The following is a 27,953-nucleotide window of genomic DNA, read 5'->3' on the forward strand; positions in this document are numbered from 1 at the left end:
TATGGGAACATGGCGTAAGTAAACTAAACGCATTCATTGACCACTGTAACAAGTTTCACTCTAGTATTAAATTCACCATGCACCATTCTCCCAGTGAAATTAACTTCCTAGACACGATGGTATCTATTGAAGCAGGAAAATTAAAGACGACGCTTTACAGAAAACCAACAGACAGCCAGCAATACCTAGATTACACTAGTCATCACCCGCGACACTGCAAACAAGGGATATTTGTAGGACAGGCGAGGCGTATAAGAAGGATCTGTAGCGATGACAACGACTACGTTCACCACTTAAGCAACCTAAAGGAAACATTAGTTAAAAGAAATTACCCGCATGATGCTCTAAACAAGGTCTTCAACGAAGCATGTCAACTATACTCGGCGACAACTTATCTTGACAGTGGAGCGAAGGCTACGGAGGCGGGGCTTCCGCACATTCGTGTTGCTCCGCAAGTAGTGCGGCAGCTTGCGGCTGATTTCGGTTTTGCTCGCTCTCAGTTTAGAAAAACATATACACGAAAAATGCGAACGGGGTGACATTTAGACTGTTCAATGTACATTTTCGTGTCGTAATAAGAGTATATTTTTCTTGGAGAGCTAAAGAGCACGTTTGCGGCCGCACACTGGCCCACTACGTCACGGACGCCATGTTTACTTGGAAAACGGGCGTGCTGAAAAGGTGGTGCTGTCTAAGAAATGGAAAGAAAAGGAAAGGATTCTTGCAAAGTGAACAATAACTGTATTTTACCTACGACTTCCCGCAACTGTTTGAGTCTCATAATAAATAAAGCAGCATTTATTTCAGCAAGGCAAATCAGAGAATTATCAGTAAACTGAAGTACTATTTTCTGGTGCGGTAGCAGGCATGCGCTTTGGTTCTGTAGCTTCCACAGTGCTGTCAAGAAAAGTTGTCGCCGAGTATAGATAGGAAATCATCACTAGCTCAAAGGGTCCCCGTAGCACAGCCTAACCAGCCGCCACCATTTATAACCAAATACTCAAATGCGCTACCAAACATAAATAATATCCTCCGTAAGTATTACCCAATACTGGCAAGCAACGAGCGCCTTAGAAAAGCGTTTCCCGGAGTACCAAAGGTCGTGTATCGCCGCAATAAAAATTTTAAGGACATGTTAGTGCACGCAAAAGTAAACCCTCATTCTACTGCCCACATAACACCGTGTTCTCGTCCAAGATGTAAGACTTGTAAGCACCTTCAAGATGACGTTATAGTTAAAAGCACCGCAAGTGATTACGTCCATCATATAAAATCTAGTTTCACCTGCACTAGTTCAAACGTTATCTACATGATCGAATGTTCATATTGTAAAAAATGGTACATTGGCGAAACGGGACAACCTGTTAATGTTAGATTAAACGGGCATCGCGCGGACACAGCGAAAAAGTTACCCAAAGCAGTGGCACAGCATTTTAATGTAGCAGGTCACAACTTCGAAGATCTCAAACTTTACATACTTCAGTCAAACTTCCGGTCCCCAAGAGACAGAAAATATACAGAGTCATACCTTATTCACAAGTTCAATACACTCCAGCCAGCAGGCATTAACGTTTCTAAGGAGGCTCTCGAATCTATTCGATACGGTACATACACAACGAAAACGAATGAGAGTTAATCCCTTCTTCTAGGCATTTCGAACCTACTATTGTTAAAATGCCACGTGCTTCCATTGACAATCATTCAGTGAAACGTACACCCTCCCCCCCCCCCCCCCCCCCCCCACACACTTTTTTTTTTTTTTTTCTCGTTCCTTACGACTCACCCAGTCGTCGCGGTGGCCTCTCCCCCCACCCCTCCCAAACCCTTCTCCCCTCTTTTGGAGAGGGCACGAAGCATATACACACGATAGCTAAGGAAATCAGTTCCAGCCTTGAAGAAGACAAGTCCACTTGTCGAAACGTTGGCTCGAGCATCCACCCCCTGTTTTACGGATTTTTTCATCGCAGCTTCCATCTTCCACTTCCTGCCGTTTTTTAGCAGTGCCATTAGTAGTGCTACAGGCACAAGTGTTGTTTGCTGTGTGTGTGCTCTGGAGTGTGCCGTGCATGTGGAGCTTCCTTGTGTATCAGTGCAGCTTTCTTGTGTATCAGCCATCTCGGTACAGAAGCTTCATCAAAGTTGAATTTGCTGTTTCGTTTCAAGTTCTTTCTGCACTTTTCAACTTTGTGCTTTCGTACAGCGCTGTATTGCATATGCCTGAGAATACTGAAGTAATGATTGACAACATCAGGTAGCCTTCATTTCTACCGCTTGTAAATAATGCGCCAAGAGAAAATTTCAGAAATGGCAGGCCGTGATGTGAGCAAGCACCACTAGCAAGAAGCTATAATGCTTGGTTCTTAATGTTTCCCAACCACACAAACTGCTTATTGATAGTCATGTTGAGTAGAAATGCTTCAATGCTCAACAAATGTTTACGTTATAATCGAAAGTCATGAACGTGTAGGAGAAAGGTAAAGTAATACTCTCACAAAATTACGACTGGCCCAGTGACTTGTACGAAACTTTGCTGACAGTTTGCCCTCACATGCTAGCTGCGGTCATGTTACAAAAGCTGGCAGAGTCGCCCAAATCAAAGCTTTCCAGTACCTTGCGGATCTACCTTTGATCATTCCATCATTTGTGACATACAGTTTCGCCGTAATCCTTTATTACAATGCGAGTTATAATTAACACGTATTACCCAAATAGCCTGGCTGGCCACTCCATCAGGTACTCTTTGTTCACTAATTTTGTGTACAGCTGATGCCGAATAATGCGTCTTCAAATCGCACCAGCAAAATATTCCCGTGAGCTATTTTGCAAGTGCTGTCACACAGCTATCACTACTTGGCTGACATAAAAAGGATTGATATTGCTCGTGCTGGACAATGTGTCGAAAGAAATCGCACTAGCAAAATATTCCTCTAAAATATTCTGTAAGTACTGTTACACGTAACTGTCACTGATTGGTCGCAAAAAAAAGGCAGTGACGATATGACGTCTTCATCAGTGGCGTAGCCAGAAAAAAACATTTTTTTTCGGGGGGAGAGGGGGGGGGGGAGGGGGCTGGCACGTCAACATTATATATATATATATATATATATATATATATATATATATATATATATATATATATATATATATATTAAGGCGATTTATTGAGTGTGTCGCTGGTCGCGCAGTGCACCCAGAGTAGCTCGCTAGCTCGAGCCTCTGCTGCACACTCGATGATGCTGCCTCTGCACCGGAGTACTTCCTCTTCGTTACAATTGCCCTGCTGAAAAAAAAAAGGAGCCATCCTGGCGACAGTCGTCTGCAGGGACCGTAGAACCATAATACGGCTTGAGTCTCTGAACGTGTACAACCTCGCGGTTACGACGTCGCAGGTCAGACGGCGGCGTGAGAGGCTCAATAAGGTAGTTCACTGGAGAAGTCTGTTCTAAAACGCGGTATGGCTTATCGTACTTAGGAAGAAGTTTGGAAGAGAGCCCTGGTGTGCGATGCGGCAGTGACAGCCACACAAGGGCACCCGGAAGAAAAACGGGAGTCGAGTTCTGGGCATCGTGGATTGCTTTTTGGCAGTTCTGGTCATCGGAGGTAAAGCGGCGGGCCAGCTGGCGACACTCTCCTGCGTGTCTGGCGGCGTCCAAGATCGGCGGGCATTCGGATGTGTCCGGTCGGGGCAGAATGGTGTCAATCGTGTGGGAAGGGTGACGACCGTAAAGGAGGTAAAAACTACCCACTGGTTACACAGTTGACATAGTGTGATGCCTGCAACAGTTCTGTGCTTCTACCATGCATTATTACATCTGTCATTCTGACTCCTCACCCAAGATGACAATTTTGTTGGCTTTTTTTTTCCAAAGCAGTTTCAAGCATTGGCGTGGCTCTGTTGTGAAATACTTTACTGCCACACCGAACGCTTGGGTTCGATAGCTGTTCAACCCCTCATGTTTATTCTTTGCATCCATTGAGATTTTTTCGCTAATGGACAGCACTGCTGACACCGACATCGCATTTTCTGCATCACGTGCATCTCAACACTATGGCGTGAAAAACTTACAATATTGTTTAGGAGTGCACGAAGCCAGAATGCTAGGGTTCAGGTACTGAAGGCCACTCCTGTCTTAGTATTTCACAAATTCAAACAAAACGTTATTTCTTATGGTAGTTGAAAGCAGCCAGGCAACACACCCATACTTGCTGATGAGCTTCACGAGATAATCGCTACTGTAATGCAAGTCATAGTATGTTCGTGATGGTGAGACATTGCATTGCTGTTCGTTTGAGCAATTCAGTTCATCAAGTATGTACCTCCTAAGTACATCCACTTTGCTATTCGGCATTCTTGACATCTGATGTGTGGAACTGCATCAAAGGTCTGCTTTTCTTGACAGTGTGGTCATGGGCTGTTACTCCACTGGCATGAGGTGCATCATTGCCTTCACACATGGAGCTGAGTCCCCCGAAGACGGCCTCACTTGAATTGCTATTCAATTTTCTTGTCAAGACATATCAACACCCCTGCTTAGGAGGTACTGCGTCATCTGCACCATAAATATGATAGTGCGTAATAAAACATGAAATGCTTCGTCCAAGAAGCCATCCTCTCATGATATAAGCAAACACTCTTAGCTGTTCTTCATAAAACAGCTCATTTTCCAGCCTGAGCAACCTTGCTGTTGTGAAATAGGTATCTAGCAGTCACACCCGCACCAAGTTATCGTAAATGTTTAACAGTTTTATTTTCTTCATAAAGCCAGTTGTAGAGCCTGCTTCCTCGAAGGTGCATGCAGCTGAGTTGCTATGGGAGCTAGCTTGCAGATGCTGCAATCACTTGTGGTGAAAATACTTGTGTGGCTCGAGGCAAATTCATCTTCTCCAGATTCGGCAGATAGACCTGCTTCAGCATCAAAATTTCTAGTAAGTTCAGATGTTTTGTCCTTCTGGACCTTAGAATGTGTCAAGGGTCAAAACTAAAAAAAATTGACTGTCGTCCCATGGCTGACTCACAGTTGTGGACAATCAACAACTTTGCAGCTGAAATGCTGTTTTGTTTGCAAAGTACTTGTTGGTCACTATATGCACTACTATAAATCCACTCGACTCCACTGCTGCTATGAATTCTTCGACCCAGGCAAGGAGAACCTTCCCATTGAGTTGATGTCTTGTAAAGAAAACTATCGATCCAAGAAGGAACCAGACCGATAGCCGTTCATTGTTCCAACTTCTCCTTCTTTTGCACTGCTCACCTGCACGCATTCATTACTTCATCTTTTTCTACATAATCCCGCCCCCCAGTAGACCTGCATAACTCGAGCTTATAGCATTTGTGTGCAGGTATTTTTAAAAACTTGCTTTCTTGGGCTTTCACTCGGCGTGCTCGAATTATGCCATCTTGACCAGGGTAAACATCTATGATTCGCCCTAAGGACCACCTGTCAAAGTGCGAAGCTCCTTGATCACCAAATCGCCTTGACCAGACTGCTACTAAGATATGCTAGGCAAAGGTGAAGTGCCCGTAATAGGTGCTCCTTCTTCCACCGGATCCACTGGTGATCTACCAGCTTCTGACAATATCTCAGCTTCTTGCTGTCACGTCGAGTAGCCTGAGCACTTTGAGCTTCGTAGTCGTTGGTTCGCTGTGGAGAAGCCAGTGATGAACGTTTAGTGTCTGTATACGTGCAGGTCAGTGGTCTTGAATTAAAAAAAGCATCTTCCGCCAACAGTACAATCTCAGTTTGTTCACTTTCGAGTTTGCACTTTCCCAGCACCTTGCGTAATGATGACTTGTGTTAGATGTAAAACGATGATTCGGGAGACGTTAGGGAAAGACTGGCAAGAACAACGGTTACTTTAACAGAACAACATTTATTTAGATAAAGTAAAGAAAACTGCTGGAGAGACAAGAATACGGCATCTCTCCAGTTGCACAGCCGCCCCTCTTGTGCCTTCCCTCTGGGGTCCGTGCACAGTCGCACACCCGTGCTCACCACAGGGGGTTCACTTTGGTGTCGCGTTGCAGCTCCGGCCACGGGCCGGCTCGGCTCCCACAGTGGTCGTGGCCTGGCACCATCTTTCTACCCTGTCTCGCACAACAAGAGCGTGCACACTTGAGTGATCGCAAGGGTCTCTTCCGACTATCCCAACAAGGCGCACCAAATTGAGAGCTCTTCAAGACGTTCTGAATGTCCTGGAAATCTCGATGCTGTCGTTGAGTCTCTCAATGGTGTGGAAATCACTCGATCTTGATCCATAGGAATACCCTTAGGCACTGCTTCAGCATGACCTAACTCCAGATATTGCCGGATGACTGTCATATCGCTGCAACAATCCTTCCTTCATAGATTACCTCCGTGTTAGTCTTTGTAGACGTGAGAACACAGTTTCCCAGTTGCTTCTAAGTAGCGGTTTCTCATCTTCCTTCCATGGCAACGCCACAGTGTATCTGTTGTTTTTCTTGCTAATAGTTCCTTGGAAGCGTGCAGTGAACTTGTGTAAGGGTGATTCGCCAGAATCTGTGATGCCCGCTGCTTCAAGTTGCTGAAACGACTGGGGAATCTGTGAGATTGTGTGATTGTCGCTGATCGTTTCGACTCGCAGAACACAGACCACGAGGTTAGTGTTGCAGTCACCTTGATGACTGGGTCCTTGCAGTGACCATCCAAACGGCGTGTTGATTGCGACCGATTCTGGAATTTCTGTGCTCCTTATTACATCTCCAGTAGTAATTTTCCAAAGGTGGTCAGCTCCAATCAACAAGCTGATCAAGAAAATTCTTTTCGTCAGCAATAATTTTGCCTTCGAGATGCAACTTTTGCATGAAGTGGCAGCTGTCAGCGCAGGAATGTCGTGACATATAACTGGGACGATGATTGCCTGAATGATGTGGATGTCGGTAGAGTACTGGCTGCGCAGGGGAACTTGAACAACTTTTAGTTTTTCCGCAGAAGTTGGTGATGCGCTGCCGAACGTGTTGAATGCAACCCGTGTCTCTCCCAGTACCCGCAAATTCAGTTTCACCACGAGATCTTCCGTGACGAAAGATTGCTGACTGCCTCCATCGAGTATCCCTCGGACGTATCGTGATCTGTCATTTTTATGACAAAGGCGCAAAAGGTCTGCAGGTACACTTTGCTGTAATTTCTCTCGCAACCGTTTGAAGAAGCTGTTGCACAGCGTAATCCTATGTGATGAGACCATTCCGACTGGGCTACCAGAAGCGTCCACTGGTCAAGAAGTGTTCGCTGTCATGTTCTTCCTGCAGTGAGGGTCGCAGATGCCTGATGCATGCCTTCTGTTACAACTTGAACAGAAGAGTCTGTGTGTGATGCACTGTGCAGTACAGAAGCGGTGCTGCTGCCTCGAGCTCTCTGATGACTGAGGATGTGGTCATCACCAGGTCATTGTGAGAATGGCTTACACTGCTCCCAGCTTTCCAATTCGATGCGTATGAACATGAGCAGCTCTTGTAACTCCGATTCTGACGTTGAAGCTGCCAGTGCCGGATCTGAGGCATTCGTGTCAGACCCATGTTGTCCTAAAGCCTGGCTTCACTTTGCATGTGTATATGACAGAACGACCTCGTATGGCAAAGACTCTCGTAGAATGTCAATCAACATTGCTCTGGAGAAAGTTACCGTTGGTATATTTAGTGCAGTCAGACATCGAATGCTCAGCTGCACAGCATCATAAAGTTGCCTGAGGCCTCGGACGTCGCTTCCTGATTTTACATGAGAGAGATTGCGAAGCGCTGGTGTTGTACTATTCTTCTCCAATCTCCGAACTGTTGTTTGAGTAGATCCACGGCGTCTGTGTTACAGGCTTTGGAAGTGGGGAACTCAGAAATCGCTACTGCCGCTTCACCCGCAAGGTAATGTAGGTAGAAAAACTTCGTCGGCGATAAGGTGCTGTTAATATGAACAGTCTGCTCAAACTGTTCCCAGAAAGCTGACCACTCGTGAATATCACCTCTAAATGTTGGCAAGTCAAGGTTCACCAGCTTTGGGCCAATTCTCGTCAGAGCATCAGGAGCTGTCGGTTTTGCATTCTGGGGAGCAGCCGCCGCTGTACTCTCCGTGCATCCCAAAAACAGTGATATTGCAGCGAACTTCTAAAAGCATGCTGATGGCTTGGTCTTCGTACTCTGACACAGTTGATAGATAGTCTGCTTCGAGCTCATCGTCGGAGAGGTGATCTTCGAGTGCATCATTAAGCTTCGAGAGCTCACTGTTGGTACCCGATAGATGGTCATAAATACCTGTCAGCTTGGCCTCGTCCACAGCAGGATCCGTCAGTAGAGACTGTGCTTCCTGTAGAAGCTTCATATTCTGTGCTCGTCGAGCTGAACGCTTGGTCTTGAGGCAATCCAACCTATCAGATGTCGAGCTCTGGGGTCTACGCCGATCACAAATGATCCGTGGTCAGTCCTTGGCGCTCGAAGCGCGACACAGACGTGTAGAAGGTCCCTTCGAGTCGTGCGATCAGAGAAATGTGTCCGCACGAGGATTTTCGGCACCAAAATGTAAAGAAAACTAACGATCCACGAAGGAACCGGACCGACTGCCTTTCATTGCTCCAACTACTTCTTCTTTTGCAGTGCTTGCCTGCACGTGTTCATTACTCCATCTTTTTCTACATGTGTAAAATAATACGAGCAAAATATTGTCTGTGTGGTCGTCCCAACTTAAAGATGAGTAGAGTGGAAACTTGGGTGTGTTGGTAGGACATAATGAATGTAAAAAGAGCGCTGGTTTGTGTCTTATTTTCATCAGTCCTTGTCTGTTGTGCTGTTTTTACATCTTGAATATCAGCACATAATACTAGATTCAGGATGCACTGTTGTTCCGTCTGTCTTTTAATTCAATAAACGTGTGTGCCTTTTGGTCTTATGACCGCTCGAGTATTATTGCACCCTCATCAGCTTCTAGTGATGTTGTTTTGCTTGCTGCTCAAAACTGATGACAATCAGCAGCATGGGCAATGCTAAGTGCCAAATGATGCATTCTATTATATCTTCAGGGTAGCTTCGGCGCTCATTTCATGGCTTAGAATGTAATGCAAAAGGAGAGCTGCCTTCTTTTCTTCTCTGTGGGAACCCCCAACGATATCCTGCATCAAGCCATAATTATTGTCCTCACTGAAGGTGGTCACATTTATTTCATTGCTACTTGCTGAACAATGTTGTGCAGTGTGAGAGGTAGCAGGAAATTTGAGCATGCAGTCTTGCTAACAATGAAACAACAACTCGCTCATTCCCGACTAACTGACTGCTTGTGGCATGTGTGGAAACACTTCTAGTGCACTCATTAGTGTAGTCTTGTGTGCTTGAAATGTCATAAAATGACTCTCCTCCTTTGGCTTTTCGTTTATTAGGTTGAGAACGCAATGGTGGGTTCCTAGCTGTTGCTGCCTCGCGAGGCTTCTGTTGAGATAGGCGCCAGGCAAGAAGCATAATCTTCGAAGACTGTCAGCATGGCACCACAACAGTTGTATTATATGGTACCCTTCAACATAATCGCTTTGAACAAAATACCTGCTGCACACTTTTTTTGCTATTGACTTGTCAGTTTTAAGGTCTTCCCTTGCAATGCTTTTTTTTTGCCATTTTTAGAATAGCAGTTTGTCAATCAGGATTTAATGAGATGAAGCATGAACAGCCTCTTATCGCTGGGCTACTTACATGCACTCCGTTGCTACTTGGCCCCCTCAACAGCCTGTATCATGTAACTGAGCTGCGATGCTGACCCATGCCTTGCCAGCCACCATGACCACTGCACACGTCCCTTTGCAAGGCCTTCAGGTCCGGTTTCTTTTTTTTTTTTCTCTGAGAAGACACGTAATGAACACTGGACAACAGACTTACGCGCATCACCTGTGTTTGTCATCTTCAGATTTCTGTTATGGTTATTGGGAAGTTTTGATGGTCGTCACTGGTTGTCCGCAGATTGATGTCGTCACTCCTGATTGGACTGCATAAGTTTGGCGTCACACTGTTTGCGTTGTGTAACACCCCGGTTATATTTTTGAACGGACGATTAGTGAAATCCTTCATGGCTACAAGTGCAAATACTTGGTTGTGCTACATTGATGACATTGTAATCGTTTTCTTGACATTTTCGAACACACCATGTTCGACTTTGTGCGGTTATCACGTGCTTCACCTCTGCTGGCCAGCATAAAGGCGTCGTATTTTGCTGCAGGCAAGCTGACAAAACGAGGACGTCGTCTGCTAGGAGGGTGTCCTTCGTGCTGTTGCCGAATACTCCTAGCCAAATTCCATAAAGACGCTTTGAAGTTTCATTGGCCTGTGTGTTGTCGCGAAATAACCTTGCAGGCATGTTGTCGCAAGGATTCTTGGGTTTGCGAACATAGCGCCTTTTCGACTTGTCGACTAGCTTATCCCTCCTCAACAGCTCTCCCTCAATAAGTTTCCTGTTTTTACATTTGAGACAATCACCTCTGTACTACGTGTGCATGTAAATATGTGCTGCTTTCTATAACTACCCCAGAAAGCACTGACACTGCCATTCTCAGAACCTGCAACTCCCTTCATGGACAATACTACTGCTGAGGAAATTAAACATTGGTGTGCAAGTATACTGATGCTTAGACTGCCTGCCATCGGTGGAAGGCTCTCCTCAACGCTCTGCCGGTACACTTCAGCCTCTACTTTGCTTGGCTTGCCCATTTTACCACTGCGATGTGAATTTATACGACCCACTGCCTTGAACAATTCTGAGAACAGATCAATAATTGGCAGAGACCGTCTCATGTGTTACACCGAGACTGCAGCTTTGCCTACAGCAGTAGCAGCTAGAGAAGTTCCATTCATTCAGTCATGTGGCAAGCTTAAGCACTATGTTGCATCAAGCAAACATTTCAATCTTTAAGTTTATTGCATTTCAACAAATGATGCTTCATATCCCCATAGATCTTGTAAATTGGACACAATGGCGTAGTGGCAAGTCTGATCTCGTGCAGCCATGCTGGTGCACACGCTGACCTCAATCTGATGTGTTGTAGCAGGAAGGCCTTTGCCCTGCTTAGCCCTTCATCACCAGCATACATGGCTGGTAATGTGTCAGCCATAAAAAATATAAACACTTCATGACAGTCTCTTAGAGGACGGGGATTTTTGGGAGCTTTCTTTGTTGCCTTCAGTTCTAAGGCATTCCAAGCAAGCCTGTCAGCCACTTTATTGCGCGCTATACCCCCATGCAACGAAATCCATTGAAACATTTTATTGAGTCCTACTTCAGTACGTCCCATACTATGAAGTTCTTTCAAAATGTGCAGAGATCCTTGTGTTCACTTCTCCAAGACCAATCCCTTCATAACAGTTGCAGAGCAGGCTTGCTACCCCACAGTATCACAAGTTGTTGCTCCCTGCAAGACTTTAGTTTCTTTAGGGGCTGGCTCAATCACTATGTTTTGATGTACTGTCAATTAAATGACGCGTTCAAGTCACTCAGTCCTGGACACCTTGAGAGACCAAAGTATGAGTGCTGCCGGTGTTCGCTCCATGCTCTATTGCGACCGACATGTCGGTCAACACTTTCCGATGGTGGGCATGTCTTTATTTGTGCACCAAGTAGCATCGTTGTGCTATAGCAGTGGAGCGCTCACTGTGTGTCCGAGGAATTGTCAGCCGGCAGTTTATATTGTCACGCGACCAAGGCACCTTCTGTCACTAGTAAAGACTCGTTTCTTTCTTCATTTTGCTCACTCGGTGTACAAAACACCGTAATTGATTTGCCTGCCGCTTTAAGTTGAATCACTGGACAACAAAAACTTCTCAAATGCTCCCAATAATGTAGAAAGGCAGTCTTGGATTCCAGATAAGCGTGATTGTTAAGCTACTTTCAAGCTCACTGTAGTTAAAGGGACACTAAAGGCAAATAACAATTTATGTCAGAGTGAAAGCTCAATGTATGACAACATCTAAAACGGCAGTATTATCAACCGCGGTGCCCTACTTACCGAGAACTTAAGCGAAATGTATCACACGATGAGCGCCACGAGTAGGACATTTTGGAAGTGATACCGATGACGTGGGAGAGTCTGACTACAATTAATCACTAGTAATCAAACTAGCTGCAATAAAAAAAGAACCTACCGTGCATCAAGACACGTAATAAAATGCTGCTTGTTCGATTCTGTTCGATTAATGGAAAAAAAAAAAACCTCTTTGGCGTTGCCATGGGGAACGGCGCGCGTGGTTCAAAAGTTCCGTTTTCGCCGAACTGCGCTTCGCCCGGCTCCCTGCTTCGTTGACGTGGTCGCGTCTCAGTGGTAGTTTCGGTATCGCGTACTGCCGCGTGTGTTTTGCACGCTTGTGTAAGTCGCTCTGACAGAAAGTTCGACAAAATACCGCATGCATGTGATGTTGCCGAATGCCCGAATGGTGCACGCTGCCAGTGCATGCCACCGCGCAGTAAAGGCAGGCAGCGTTGGGCATGGCAACAGTGACGTGCGAAATATCGCTTTAAGGCAGGTGATTTGAAGTGCGCTAACGCCATGCGGACCTCTAAAACGTTATTTTATTTCAAAATAAGCACTTCCTTGGCATAAAATAGCACTACGAGGTTTCTGGACCGCTATTTCAACAATCAACGTCGACTTAATATTTGCCTTTAGTGTTAAGCAAATCCGGGTCAGTGACGGGTGGCGTTTGGCGAGGACTGTCGACATATTCTGGCTGACTACACTACTCCCTCTCACATATGTTATATGAGGCGGGCTTAGCAGAGTAATCAAAGGTGTGGAGAATCGGTATTGGAATAACAATATATATGACTGTGAAAGCGAGTCGAGGAATGAGGACTGGAGGATGCAAATGGAAGCAATTAGCAAGAGCTGTTTACGGTACATATTAAGAAGAAATCAGTTAAGAAACTGTAATATATGGTCAATAAGCCTTTAATGAATAAAAAAAGGGAAAAGGACCATAGACGAAATGTTCTACGTATTGTAACACATTAAATAGAAACTGTAGTGGACATATTATGGACCTTATAAGTATGTTGCGCCTGAATGTACAGTGCTCACAGATTGAAACAACAAGCACAAAGCAACACTCAAATAAGGAAGAGACACGTACACAGGAAGGGCGTCTCAAGTCTGTTCCTTACTCGAGCATTCCTTTACATTGCTGGCAGGTGATTTCATTAAAGAGTAAGCAGTCATCGGCGAACAATTTTATCTGTACAGGTTCCCAAATAGAGTCAACAATGTCATTAATATGTATATGTTAAATAACAAAGGTCCAAGAACACTTCCTTTGGGAACGCCAGAAGTTACAGAAAGGTCACCGGAAAAGCAATTATCAACAACAACAAATAGCCTACGGTTAGTGAGGTCAGCAGAAATCCAATTTACAAGATATGAACGAATATTCAGATTTACAAGTTGTACGATTAGTTTTGCGTGTGACACGAGACACGCAAAATGTGACACGTCTTACTAAAATCCAGAAATGTGATGTCAGTTTGTCCTGATTTGTCGACAACGCTGGCAAGACTATGAATTACAGTAGTTGATTGGGTTACAGTGGAAAGGCAGGGTAAACTGAAAGTAATGAAGTTTAGCAGCCTTAACAGCCTCGTTTAATTTAATTTGGTATGGTACTATTACGTCACGGTATGGTACTATTACGTCACGATTCGGTGAATGAAATGCCTTCGGACAGTTTTCTTGTGATTCACAGAAGAAACTGTGGGTGTGTAACTCGGGTTCATCAAGCCGTTATAGTGGGATGTAGTAAGGATGAGCTCACTGAACTAATAATCGAGAGCGAGCACATCGACCCCTGTGACGCATTGTGTGTTAGTCAATCTTGCATTACCTTGTTTGACAAAAACTTGAATTTCCTCCTCATGCGTAATAGCACTCTACCCCTCGTGTATTATTTCTTTTGGAAGAGCTCAGGCTTATCCTATACTCCTATTGCCAAAAATGATACCTCGTAATTGGTGACATACTTCCAAAGGTACACATGGTTGGTATGTGAAGGAATTAAACGTTGCTGTGAGTAGCACCCGTGTGCCCTTTGTGTCTATCGTATGTCCTTGTCGTTTCTCGTGCTGAAAAATCTCAGCCATTCACTACGCGTATGCTATGCTCTACTAAACACTGTGCAGATGGAAACATTCAAAAATGAAATATTTTAGCGATGCATAACTGCAGCGGAATGCACGACTAATACCGTCCAACTCCCAAGCATAGGTCGGCAATACAAGAGAATGCTCACTCACCCTGAGATTTTTCAGGCTTCCAACTCACTTACATTCATACTCATATGTCAGTATACTGACATTCACAGGTACTCACTTGCATTTATACTCGCATATACTAATACAGTAAAAGCTCGTTAATTCGACTCTCGTTAATTCAGAAAATCGGTTAATTCGGACACGTCATCTGGTCCCTGTAAATATACGCATCACTCTATGAGACTGGGCACTCGTTATTTCGGACAGATTTGACCGCAAATCGGATAATTCGGCGACTTCCGGGCCGCTGGCGAGGCTCGAAAACGAAAAAAGAACAATTCGGAACAAAAGTGAAGCTCAAACTCAGCATCGCCATGGACATCAATTAACGACTTGGCTTGGATTGAGACTGGTTGAACGCCTTTTTTTCGCGTGTGGGTTTTGTTGCTTTGTTCCCGTTGGTGTGCTGCATCGTTGATCGCCGATTTACCGAGGAACGTTTCAGTACGGCTCCTTTAGCTTGATCGTTGCTGGTGCTTTTGTGCTGACTTCTCGTGCGACCGCACTCTCCGCCGATGGCAACGCCGGCAAAGCGGCCCAAGTACGAGGCCAAGGACTTCACCACCAAAGTAGAAATTTTGCGTGCTCTGAATAACGGGCTCTCCCGACAAGAAGTGATGAAGAGTGATGAAAGGGGATTCTTCAATCGGCGGCAAGAAGCAAGGAACGAGTAACCGTACTTTTATCCGCCAACGTGACGGGAACAGAGCGCTTGCCGCTTCTCGTTATCGGAAAGGTTCAAAAGCCACGCTGCTTTAAGAACATCAACAATCTTCCCGTGGATTACCGTGCCAACCAAAAAGCGTGGATGACGGGTGGAACTTTTGCGGTACTGTAGACATCATGCGAGCTGCTGAGCACCTGGAAGGGCTCAGAAAAATTGTGTCCGCGCGAATTTCTGCTCGAAAACAGACAAGCATCCGCGATTACTTTGTTAAGTAAAGGTATGTTGAAAAAACTCGTGCATTTATTGTGTTTATTTCGACCATTCGATAATTCGAACATTCGGTTAATTCGGACATTTTTTCCGGTCCCTAGAAATCCGAATTAACGAGCTTTTACTGTACTCCATGCTGCTCACTCACATGCTTACTCACGCCTTCTTACTCTCACAAGTACTCACTCACGTTCATACTCACGACTACTAACACTCAAGGGCACTAATCACTCGCATTCATACTCATGCCTTCTCACATTCATTAGTACTCGCTCAGGTCCAGCTCGTGCTGATCAGTACTGACTCGTGTTCATGTATGTAAGTTGCCCACCCATCATGGAGAAATCCAGAGAGACAGATGTCACATGACTAAACTGCAGAAAAGAGAGCTTGTCTCTCTCCTAACTTCGAAGTCACTATGATCTTGAAAATTTTGACTTGTTCAACTGTTCATATCTGGATGTTCCCAAGTTATTTGCTGGGGTGTGAAACTCGAGTTCAACTACTTAGCACTTCTTTTCTGTTACACAGCTTGTTTCTGTATGGAATCGAAGCTGTTGTGTCTAATTATTTTATTTTGACTCTATGTAGGTGTTTGTAAGGAGGTAATATCAATATTGTTTTTTTTTCTCAGTGTGATTAGCTGTATACATTAGTCAGCGAATAACAATCGCATTGTGATGTTACTGGAAACCGTATTCTGTTTACGTTTTATATTAGACATATTCTAATAGTCAGTTTGAACCTTACGTAATGCAGTGAGAGATTCACAGTTTGGTTCTTTATTGTGTATGTACTGTTGCAATATGCTACCTGTGAAATGTCAATTTATCTTTTTTGTTTACTGTGGTTCCGTAGCTACTCCAACTTTTCTTTTTCCTTTTTTTTTGTATGCGGCTGTGAACTAGTCAAGCTCTTCATTCAAAAGACAGCTTTTCGTCACAGTTCTTTCTGTATACAGTCAAATCTCGTTACAACGAACACCACATTAACGAACTTTTAAGAAATCCCGTGCCGACTGCTTATAGTTTCAATGTAAAAATATTTCACTACTACGAACTTCAGAATAACGAACATTTCAGAATAACGATCGTTATTTAATTCCCGTGTAATCTTAACACCTCAGTACTACGAACTTATATCCCGAAATGCGAGGATTCTTAGATTTCAGTGTATCGGTCATGGCAGTCGGAGCTGTAAGGTAGCAGACGACGCAGCGCGAAGAGCGGACGCCCTCCCGCTAAAACCTGAGATGGCACGGGAGGAGAAAGACGCGGGCAGAGAACTTTTTTTTTTTTCCCTTCGTTGCGGAGGCGACAACGCATCAGGTTTTGTAAAGGCCCAACCGCATGCATAGCACGCGACTTTCGAGCGAAGGCGACTGCGACAAACGGGCTCCGTCGCGCTGCTCGATTGAAAACTATTGCGAGCACGCAGGCAAATTACGAAAAAGAATTACGGAGTAGATGAATGACAACATGCCAAATTTATAATTGTCTTGTTTGAGATAAAGATGCCATAAAAGCGTTTCGGGACTTCCTTTTTTCGCAATCTTGTGTTTAACCGCGGCAGTAGTATCTGCTGTGATCCCATGGGGCGCCCGGAAGCGTACGCTGCCTACGCTACGTCGCACTTTGCAAACTGCGTTATGTTGGGGTTAGTCCACGAGGTGCATCTCGACAACGTTTCCTCTTGCTGTCATAGAACGTTTAAGAAAAGCCGCAGCGCCTCACATCGTTGCTTCGCAGGGAGAAGGGCTACCTCACACGACGACGATGTTGACATTGCAGCAAGCTACCACCGAAACATCAAAACGAACCGTCGATCATAAATAACGACAAAATACGGCCGCTGCCTCGCTCTCCGCGTGAGATGGGGCTGTAAATAAGGTAGTCTATAACTTGCATTCCTTGAAGTACGCGCCGATTGGAAGCATCACGAGCAAATTGCAACCGAAGCAAGGGTCAGAGATGCTGCCATGTTGCTGGATATCGTCATGCTCACTTCCAGGCGACAAGCGATGTTTTCTGGCTTTCCAGAAACCTGGGATGCTATCGCGGAACGATTTTATTTCAGATTCCAATGCCTTTCGTGCTTTTCGCGCTTGGCCAGTGGTCAGAACGACGGTCCGTCCGCGTTATCAGCGCGATCAGCCAGCCATGTGGAATCGGAAATAGCATCGTTTCGCGATTGCACCCCTGCAACAAGCGACGGCGATGGATGGCCCTCCGCGACAGCAAATCCTGTCGGCCGTCGCTCAAAACTCGCGTGCATGCAGTTGGGCCTTAAAGGATTGCAGCGATGACATGGACGACGATGTCACGGTAGCACCCGAAGATCGCGACGAGTCCGTGTCGGCCACAGATGCGTTGGACTACTTGAGGAAACTCCGCATATTCATAGAAAAAAGCGGAACAGCGACCGAAGCGGCGCATAAAAATGCGGACGGTCTAGAATCGTTCGTGACGCAGCGTTTGTGCTGCACCCGTCAAAAAACGATCACGGACTATTTCAAATAAACGTGCCTTGTCTGACGTTCACGTGTGCATTGTTGTGAGAAACGAGTTCAAGGACGTACCGTTGCAAAGGTAGGACGTTTGCGTTACTGAAATTCTATTGTTATGGTAAATTTTTGGGCTTTCACTATAACGACCTTTCAGAATAACGAACATTTTTCCGCGGTCCCCTGAAGTTCGTTATACCGAGATTTCACTGTATTACAGAATGAAAATAAACTTGATTTGCTTTGATTCATGATTACGCCTACTCATGCTCGTGATTACTCTTACTCATACTCATGTTTGCTCACACCCTCGTCACAAGCTCATACTGACTTATGTCATCTGAATGAGTGTGACTGAGCATTCTCAAGATGCCGAGCTCTGTTCTCATGTAACACAATGTTAGATAACAGCCTAATGGCCTGAACATGATGCATTGTTCAGGTGTTTTATGTCTTATGAGACACATTTTGAAATTGTAGTGCAATTGAAAAAAACCAATAACTTCATACTCTGAAGCATGTGTCATCACAAAGTGGTCATTAACTAAATAAAAAGTGGACAGCTTTTGTTGCTCAAACCCACCTTGTCACAGTTTGGCCAAATGTATTCTGCTTTCATACAACAAATTTATAGAATAAACTACTCATTGAAGCTGTACAAGTTACATGATGCTCAGATTTTGTTTGCACTGAATTATCTGCAGTTAATGTCAAGGCAGTAATGTCCATGGTATGTCCATTACCACATGCTACATATCTGTATGTATTTTGTGTTTGTCACCAGTTGTAAGTAACATATTTATTTTTCATAATGGTTAGTAACATTCAGACCATGAATTATGTTCCAGAAGCAATGATTTTGGGTTAGTAACACTGCAATTCAAACCACTGTTTCAGTTAGTGAACCTAAATGCTGTTGTTGTTGCTGGAGCCCTTCTTTTGCATTGCCCTTGGGTGAAATGTAGGTAAGAAATGAAGAAATAAAAAGTTTATGGTGCATGAGTAATGTGGCTTCATAACATATGTATTATATTGCATTCCTACTAATTAAATGAAGCACACGTAGACACTATAGTGTTACTTTGGCTGGTACAGTGGGACCGACTAATTCTCCTTGGCGACATTAATGCACAGGGAGGGTGCAAGCGAGATATAGCCAAGGGAACCAATCCGCTGCCACCTCCCATGTTCATCAGTTCCTACTGCTTACATCCCCATGTGTTCCTAAAAGGGTTGGTAACAGTTTAGGTCCAGACACTGCCAGATTCTGCCGTATCAAATATTAGCAGGAACAACTTGTAGAAAATCTATGCAGCAACCAATATGTCCAGTGTATGACTGTGACCATGAGAAAGGTCCACCTACCCTTAAGGATAGCCAGGGCAGCAAACTTGAAGCAATATTGCTACTGCCAGCAGAGAGCCCTCTCAAAACCCGCTACTGCAAAAGGATATGTATTTACTTCATGAGGGAACTTTATGCCGCCTCTGTTCAAGTAGCTGTACAGATAGGGTCGAATGTCATTGATTTGAAGTGCAGGCGGGGCAGGCAGATAGGGTCGAATGTCAATTCGTGCTCTGCATGCCCTGGCAAAAAATATTATCCGGGGGTGGGGGGCACGGGCCCGGTGTGCCGCTGTCGGATGTGTCGTCCCAAGGTTGCAGGTTGAAGGTCCCTGACAGTGGCAAAATGTCTTTCAGGCCACTTTACTTTCTTCGTATCTATGTCGCAATTATGATACACTTAAAACTGCACAGCTAACGTCCCTTGTACTTTACTTGGCTTTATTGTCTGCTGGTTTTTCATTAACGTGGTGTCAAAAAAAGAAATGATGGAACCCCAAAGGTCCCCTTCTTTCATTGATTACATATTTGGCTCAAGTGGAAGCCATTGCCAATGCAATAGGCGATTAATTGGCTCTGTAGGTGTTTTCAGCTCACATTAAGCCTGCCACTTTGGAATCACCATCTATCAAGATAGGCACGTTGCAAAGAGCTATCTGCAATTGTCACATCAGTGCTATCTTAATCTTGTGTAATGTGGGGTGATTCTTTCTAGGTAGAGGGAGCATCTGAAGCTGTCGTCGCACATTGTGGGGAATGTTTCCCTTTATACTGTCTCATGCTGTGTAGTTTACTATGTCAAGTTTATTGAGTGTGTCTGCCCATAGGACTCTGGGTGAGTTGTATTATTGCATTATTCTTAGCGATCCCTTCGTGATCTTCCCCTGAGATTTGGAGTTTGGTAGGGGTTTGCATACAGCACATGATAATGAAGGCTTGCAATAGGCATACCAAGTGGACCACTTTCATGACATAGTGATAATTGGATATCCTTAAACAATTAAGCCTCATCACTTGTTTGGTACATTGCTGAGCCTTATGTATAGTATAATTGCCCATTTTTCTATGCATTCGCTGCTGTCACCTGTTACCCACAGGCCACAGCATGATGTCATCAGCTTACAGGCCATGCTGTAACACTTTGATGCTACTCAGTTAATGTGGATAGACGTAAGAACGCTACATTAAGCAGAAAGGGTGACAAGACCAATCCCCAAGGTGTTCACCGATTTTTGAGTTCTACGTCATCTGATCTGATTTTGCCTCGTATGAGTTGCCAGACATGGTACATGTGGGTTCCCTCACACACATATAGGTATATGTAAAGCTTTTGCAGCTTCTATAAAATAGCCTTGTGTGTAACATTGTCAAATGCCTTCATATGAGACCCATTCTAAGGATTGCTTCAATATCTGCAGTGTCACGTGCATTATTTAGTGTTCAGTTTGTATAATAATGTTGTGTGCAGGCTCCTGTAATCAATGTCACTTGAAGCTACGTATGTATAGCTTTTAGCTTGTTAGGTCCTTTTCGTATTGTGAATAAAATAATAGTGATGTGGTTTGAATGTACTCGGTCATGTGAGTATTACATGATAAATAAGCCGCGTGCCTGTGCACGATGTTAATGAAATGGGCCCCATATTATCTAGTTGCACCTCTTTTCTTGGCTTTGGGATTATTAGCACCTGTGCAGTTTAGCAATCATGTAAGCAGCTGTCCATCTTGCCAGCATTCAATCAGATACCCTGTGGAAGCCATGATAGAATCCTCACGAAGATTTTCCCACATCTAGTTAATGATTCTATAGGGGCTGGGCGGGGATGGCATATGGAGCCTAAGAAGCTATACCCTGTCAACCCTCAATTATCGAGCTGTCTGTAGGTCCCTCTTTTTCTTCCCAGCTGTATGAGTCCGTGCATTTTATGTGGGCAGGGCAAGAGAAGCTCACAGTTACTCACAGGCTTACACAACTGTAATAGAAAAGGCAGAATGTAAAGTTGATGCTGTAACTTCTGGAAATAAAAGTTAGTACATCGAATTATTTCGCTTTTTCAGAAGGTCTTTCAGTAAAAAAGGACGGCCGAGTGCAGTGACAACAATTTGAGCAGGCACTTGGGCTTTGCCATGGCCGCGGATTTATGACGCAAGGCTGAACTGAACTATAATACAACTGTACCTTGTGGAAATTCTGCAACTTGCTGCTTTATATATATATATATATATATATATATATATATATATATATATATATATATATATAATGTAACGGTCATGCGAAAGGCAGAGTAGAGAAAGAGAAGAAGAGGAGAACGAAGGGTTTTTGCAAGGCCGCAGCACGCTACCACCATCATCCATCTCCTGTAAATAAAACCCTCTCATCACAACTCGTAACAATATATATATCATTTTTTTTTTTTTGCATCGAACGTTGTTGCTTACAGCATATATTCTGCAATGCTAGCTGCAGAGGGAACATACAACTGGTGCAAGTAAGCATTTCGTTTCATTGCATTTTGTGACGGGGCCAACCGGTGGCGTAGCCAGAAACTTTTTTCGGGGGATTGGGCGGAGGGTGGTTCAATCATGTACTGTAAGCATGTTTGCGCATGCGTTTGTATGTGCATGCATAGGCATGTGCAAGGTTCCCCATCAGGGAGGGCAAAGGTTCATCGTAGCACCCCCCTGCCATATACTAAGTCAATGTATGGGGCAGATTTTGCGTCTCCCTCTTAGGTGAATGGGGGGGGTGGCCGCCCCCCCTGTCCCTATCGTGTGCCCCCTCTGTGTGCGCATGTATATATACACATGCAAAATTGAATATCTTTTGGGGGGTGGGGTAAGGTGGCAGGGGTCCGCCGTTAGTTTATGGCGCTCTCCCACCCTACTCCGGCACTGCGCACATAGGCGAGAGCGAGGTTTCCCTTCAGGAAGGGGGGGGGGGCGAAGGGTTATTGTAGTGCCCCCCTCCCCATATTAAGTCAGTGTACAGGACATACATTGCCCCCCGCCCCCCTCTTAACCTCTTAAGTAACAAGGGGGGCGGCTGTCCCCCTGCCCCCCCCCCCCTCCCTCCCTGTGCGTACGCCTGTGACTGCGCACTTCTATGACATGAAGAGCTTAAAATTTTATTCGTGACTTATGCGTTCGCACGTCGCGATCGACGGCCTGATCGTCGACAGCGAGCAACGGTGTTGCCGCGGCAGGCTCCCTACCTGAATCGTCAGGTTACAGGCGTGTGCGGGGACGCCGCGTTTTTGCTAGTCGACGCGCTCATACCTTCAATCGCTGCCATGCCACGCCGGATGCGATCTAGCGAAGATGGGTTGATTGATATCCTACGAGATGCGGCAGCAATAACTGAATTTGAACTGTTTCACAGGTTGCTAAGCCTCTCTGTGCAGCATTTCGGGCGTCAGTGAGCGCAACCATGCCATTCGTGTTGCTGCAGAACAGAACGTAGCAGGGCGAATGCTTCGTTTACGCCACAATACTGAAAAATTGAACTCACATGGGCATAAGTGTACGTTTGTGTCGTCTGCTAGTAATACTTGCCGCCATCGAACTCTTCTGCTCTGCCAATTGGCTCTGCCGAACTGTTGCCAGCACTTCGAAACACCACACTGTCTAATCAGCGTGCTCACGCCGGCCGCTCCGAACGGTCTCACCGAGAACGGCCTCCGTCGCCGGACCGGTCGAAAAACGGAACGGGACTCGAGAGACGGGACACGAGAGACGGAACGGTCGTAGCGCGGAGAGGCCTTTACTTCACCCTTGGTTTAAGTTTCCAGAAACAGTCACATAATGCCGGCAGTTTGTCACATAATACAGGCGTTTTCACTCCAGTGCCGTCCACACGGTCGCAGAGTACCAGACGAACAGGTTATAGGAAGCGCCACCTACGACGAGCGGTTGAACGATAACGGGGACGCGCGCTCCCATAGGACCCCCGCTATCTGGGCAGGTCGGGAGTATAGTAAGTCGTCTGCGCCAAATGGTTGCGATGGTGACTGTTACGTAAGCCTGATGAGGATAGCGCCGCGCAACGCCGAAACCGAAACTGAATTCCGGCTGAAAATTCTTGGGATCCGCATAGAGTACGGGGCAAAAATGTGGCAACATGTGATCTGGGAAAGAACCTCGGACTTTATGCGGGTTTTTACGGTATCTTGTGTGGCATTCAACCATAGCACCTACACGACCGATACGTAACACCAAATAGCCAGTCCTGGTAATTTTCGCAATGCAACCAACCTTCTGCTTTATGTCCAAAAACCTCTATACATGCGAGGTGTCAAAGGGAAGTGGGGATGAGGTGGAGTGACATGAGAAGGAAGGAAAGGAGGAGGTGAGAGGGACAGGAACGGGTATGCGCCACAGAAAGCAGGTATGTGCCAAGCAGCTCATATCATAGCGCAGTCGCGCATAGTATAGTACTGGATGCGAGGCCCACCAGTGGAGACGCGGGTGCTGCGATCGTTGCGATGTGCAGGGTGTGATCACGTGACCTCACGTTGCTTTGGTGAAGGGAAGCGGACGGTTGAACGTGTCGCTTTTAACCGCGATTTCTGGCGTTTTCCACTTTGAACAGCGTTGTTTTGCTCTCACTTCATGTTTTGGACACCTAGAGACTACACAGTGTGGGAAAGTACAGTCAAAGTTATCGGCGGCATGGTACTTTATACTGCTCCGTGCCGCAGTGCGAGCCTAGTGTGAGCTTTCACTTTCACAGTCACCTTGCTTTGCAAGAGCGTGATACCGCTGTCACTTGACACTCCTTTATTATTTCCAGCTCATGGGGTTACTGCTTATAGAGGATGTCTGTAGAATGAGCCCATCCAGTGTGATTTCTTTTTTTATGTGGCGCTCCAGGCGACAACATGGCCAGCTTCGAACACTGATTCTACTTCCATAATTCCATAATACGTCCCAAAACCGCAATATGATTATGAGTGACGCTGTAGACCTCAGGAAATTTCGAACACCTCCATGGGGTCGAAATTAAGCTTGAAGCCCGTACGTATACCTAAATTCAAGTATACAGGCCTCAAGCATTGATTTACCGTCTAACATCAGCCGTGAAGTGTCTGCTTATCAATGAAGTTGTAAATGCTGGACTCTGATATTTTCACCGAAACACAAAACTGCGAACCCAGCTAATTTAGTTGGAATCAGTTCATGCTTATGAAGCATGGAAAAAAAATGAAAAAATTAACAAACAACAACAACAACATGGGGACGAAGCAGAGAGACACACAGGACGAATTCTTATCCTGTGTGTATCTCTGCGTCCCGTGTTTTTCGCGCTTCATAAGCATAAAATTGCCATCTATACCACAGTAAGCCACTCCTTGCAACATGTTAGTGCATTCAAACATGTAAAGTAAGCAGGGGTGCAACAGCCGAAATAGGATTTGGAGCAATTTTTGGAGCAGCAAAATGTTGCTTTTGGAGCAGGTTACGAAAAAAACCCTGACTTTTTTAGCACGATATCCCCTATTTGGAGCTGTATAACAAAGAAGGCTTACTTTTAGCAAAGAAAACCAAAATACACACAAACCATTAAAAATCAGCTAACTCGAGCACTGTGCACGTGAACACTGCTATTTCAATAAAAGCAGCGTGTTGAGCCACCCCACAGTGCGAACAATGACTAAGTCCTCTCGAGCAGCAACTTTGAACTTTGATTCTAAGGGCGTGGTTGCGATCGTTGGTGCGCGCGCTATCTCAGCAGCCACCAGCGAGCAGCTCGTAAACCCTTATATGTGCTGCGCTCTCAATGCGAAGACATTGTGCAGAAAGAACATCTTTCCCTGGAGTGGCCGTATTCTCTTACACCAATGTTTTGTAGAGATACGCGAGATCGGATACAAAAGAGCTTGCTGCCAGCCTCACTTCGTATCACATTACAATTTGTTGCTATCGCATTCCTTGCTTCGTCCTCGCGTTGGCACTGTGACTTTTTTTTTTCGCAGGGGGGGGGGGGGTTAGGATCTGCGCGTCTGTATTGGATGACGATGCCCACACTGCAGATGACCAACGCGACCTCCATTTCTCGCTAAAACTTGCACAACTAAGAAAATTTTGAAGCTGGTCGGGCATTCTGGTGCAGCATGGCGCAATTTCAACAAATTTTACGGTTTTGGCTCAGCTTGGCGCAAAAATAAGGAATTGTATCAAATTGGCGAAATTGGCACAGCTGTTGCACCTCTGAGTATTGAGCCCTATCGGGACCGTATTTTTCGATCGCGATTGGCCCCTTTGTGCCAACTGCAAAGCGGAGTAAATTGTAGGAAGTTTTCATCCCGATGTGGCTCGATGGCGATCGAAAATGCACCATGTGAAAACCGTAGAAAATTCGCGCAATAAGGAGCAACAGATAAATATTAAAATCATGCTGCAGACAAACATGTTAGGCTGCTTCCCACAAAGTAAATAACTGCTCGCATCATGCTTTAAAAAACTATAGGACTACGTGTATTAAACAGGTGTATTAAACAGAAGTGCAAATTTCTCGTGTCTTTCTTTCTCGTGTCAACTGCGACAAGTGTTTAGATGCGAACCTACACTGAATTAGGTTACACGGTGGTCACGTTTCACGTATTTCTTGCAGCGAAAATATGTTTCTTTGCCTCAAGCACACGCTAAAGCACATTAGATGCTTAGTTTCTACACGAAATGGTTCTTTACCTTTTACAAAAGCAGCGCGCTACACCCCCATGGCTTCCATATTAGTGGCCGTAGCAGACGACGCCAGCAGTCAAGGTGGTGTTGGTCATTTTGAGGAACGTAATATTTTTTCGGAGCAGTTATTTCGCATTTTGTACAGTCAGTGGTGAAGCCACAGCAGTATTTTACTAATTTAGTCAAAGTGAAGGACAACAACAATAATAAAAAGAAGACGTGAAAGTGGCTGCGGGCTGAGCGGAGCAATCCAACCTTGCACATCACACGGATGCCTCCGCATGGCAGGGCCACGGTATGCTCTCACGCCCAATAGCAAGGGGCTGGGAAAGGGAAGTGAGGATGAGGGAGTGATGTAAGGGTGAGGAGGAATAAAGGAGGCCATATAATTGAAGTACAGAGATGAAAGAAAAAGACGACGATGAAGAAAGAAGTCAATCTGCGTTTGCCAGATGGTGGCGCTTGCTTGCCAATACAAGTTAAGCCTACATTTTTTAAGGGAGGCTGCCCAGCTCCGCCTGTTCCTTCAGGCTTGGCACCGCTAGTGTGAAGCTGCCCTAATTTTTTTATCAATCTGCGTTTGCCAGATGGTGGCGCTTGCTTGCCAATACAAGTTAAGCCTACATTTTTTAAGGGAGGCTGCCCAGCTCCGCCTGTTCCTTCAGGCTTGGCACCGCTAGTGTGAAGCTGCCCTAATTTTTTTATAACTATACATACACATGCCACCCACTCACCCCCACACACTGGCACACATACTAAGCACAGAAAAATAATAAGGAAGTGCCCTACAAGCTGAATCATGGAATGCTATGCACAACCTGGACACACTCATAATGGTTTTACAAGACTAAAGAAAAGAGCAGTGAACTACGTCTCAACCTGACAAGAATGCTTTCCTTTTTGCACATATTTCCTTGTAGTTGCATATAACGTGACCCTAGAATGCAAGAACTCACCTTAAATAAAGCATGGAGTTCGTCGCACATCTCTTGCACAAAGTTCATGTCCGAGAGCTGTGGTAGAACTAGATCACGTGTCTCTGAAGAAAAAGGCACCTTGGCCATTGGCAGCCACGCCCAGTGGTAAGGATCTGCAGTAGACGGGTTAGCTTTACCATGACAGTAATGCCCACTTGTGTTTAGTCCAATTTACAACACACAACAGCGTAAATGCACTATATCATTTTATGTGAAGATCAACATTTCACGAAGCACACCAATTAGTTAAAGGAGTTGTGCAAGCAATGTTACATGAAAAGGTACAAGCCAATCGGTTGTCAATAAAAGTGGAATCAAGTGCCGTTGCACAACCATTTGTACTATGGAGGCGCTGGTAGCGCCCACGGAGGACAAAGATGAGGATCCTGGGGCCCACGCACACCGCTCGCGCCTTCACCTGCTCTCGAGCCTGCCTGTGCCTGGAGAGAGAGAAACTGTGGGATGGTACCATCATACTGTCCTCGGCCACGAACGTTCGTGTTAGGCCCGGGCAGAGATCTCTTGGCCCCCATTGGTGGAAACTCTCTGTGGTGGCGGGGGGGCCCTGTACTTCCAGGGTTACCATGGACGACCATTCACCGCCACCAAACCGGTCCACTCCCTAAGACCAGCAACAAAATCCTCTGAAAGCCGGAGGTCTAGCACTAGCTCTGCTAGCTTGTCCTGTACCATGCATCAGGGTACATGTTTTAGGCATGGAAACTTCCGTGCTGTTAGATACCGATGGCAGTCTCTCCCTCCCTGGAGACGATATTTGTCACTTGTGCCAGACACGTAAAGTGCAACCACTGACCTCCATTAAGAAGGCTGGACGGCGCATCCCCGCTCTGCGAGGCGGGCGCTTGTGAAGCCACCGGAAGGTCCCCTGTTTGTCCCGGAAGCTGGCGTCTTCTGTCCGTCTCGGTCGCGCAATTCAAATATTCTTGGGTGGCAGCTGTTGTTATGATCGTTTTTCTATTTTATTTTTTCAAACTTTGCGAGTACGCCTCACTTTAAACGCCGACGAACGCTACACGAAAGATGACAGACGCCGTGCCGACACCGTCCGAATATGGCGGAGTGCTGCAACGTACAAAATTCGTAAAAAGTAATGCAACTTTGAGGCACTTACGTGTGAAATGTCTTCCCTGACTACTTCTCCGGTCGATTCGTACAGTTTACTGCGCTACAGGCAGGTATTTATTTTAAAAAAGAAGAGAAAAGCTCTCTTCCG

General features: G+C 45.4%; 1 protein-coding gene across 1 annotated transcript in view; it reads right to left on the reverse strand.

The window, feature by feature from the left end:
• LOC119379427 (phosphatidylinositol 4-kinase type 2-beta) overlaps positions 1-27,953 on the reverse strand; it is a 212,051-nt gene that overhangs the window by 61,184 nt on the left and 122,914 nt on the right. The window contains exon 7 of the mRNA XM_037648740.2: positions 26,699-26,832. Coding sequence (XP_037504668.1) covers positions 26,699-26,832 — 134 coding nt within the window. The remainder of the gene's footprint in view (positions 1-26,698; positions 26,833-27,953) is intronic.

The sequence above is a fragment of the Rhipicephalus sanguineus genome, chromosome 1, assembly GCF_013339695.2.
Source record: "Rhipicephalus sanguineus isolate Rsan-2018 chromosome 1, BIME_Rsan_1.4, whole genome shotgun sequence".
Taxonomy (NCBI): Eukaryota; Metazoa; Arthropoda; class Arachnida; order Ixodida; family Ixodidae; genus Rhipicephalus; species Rhipicephalus sanguineus.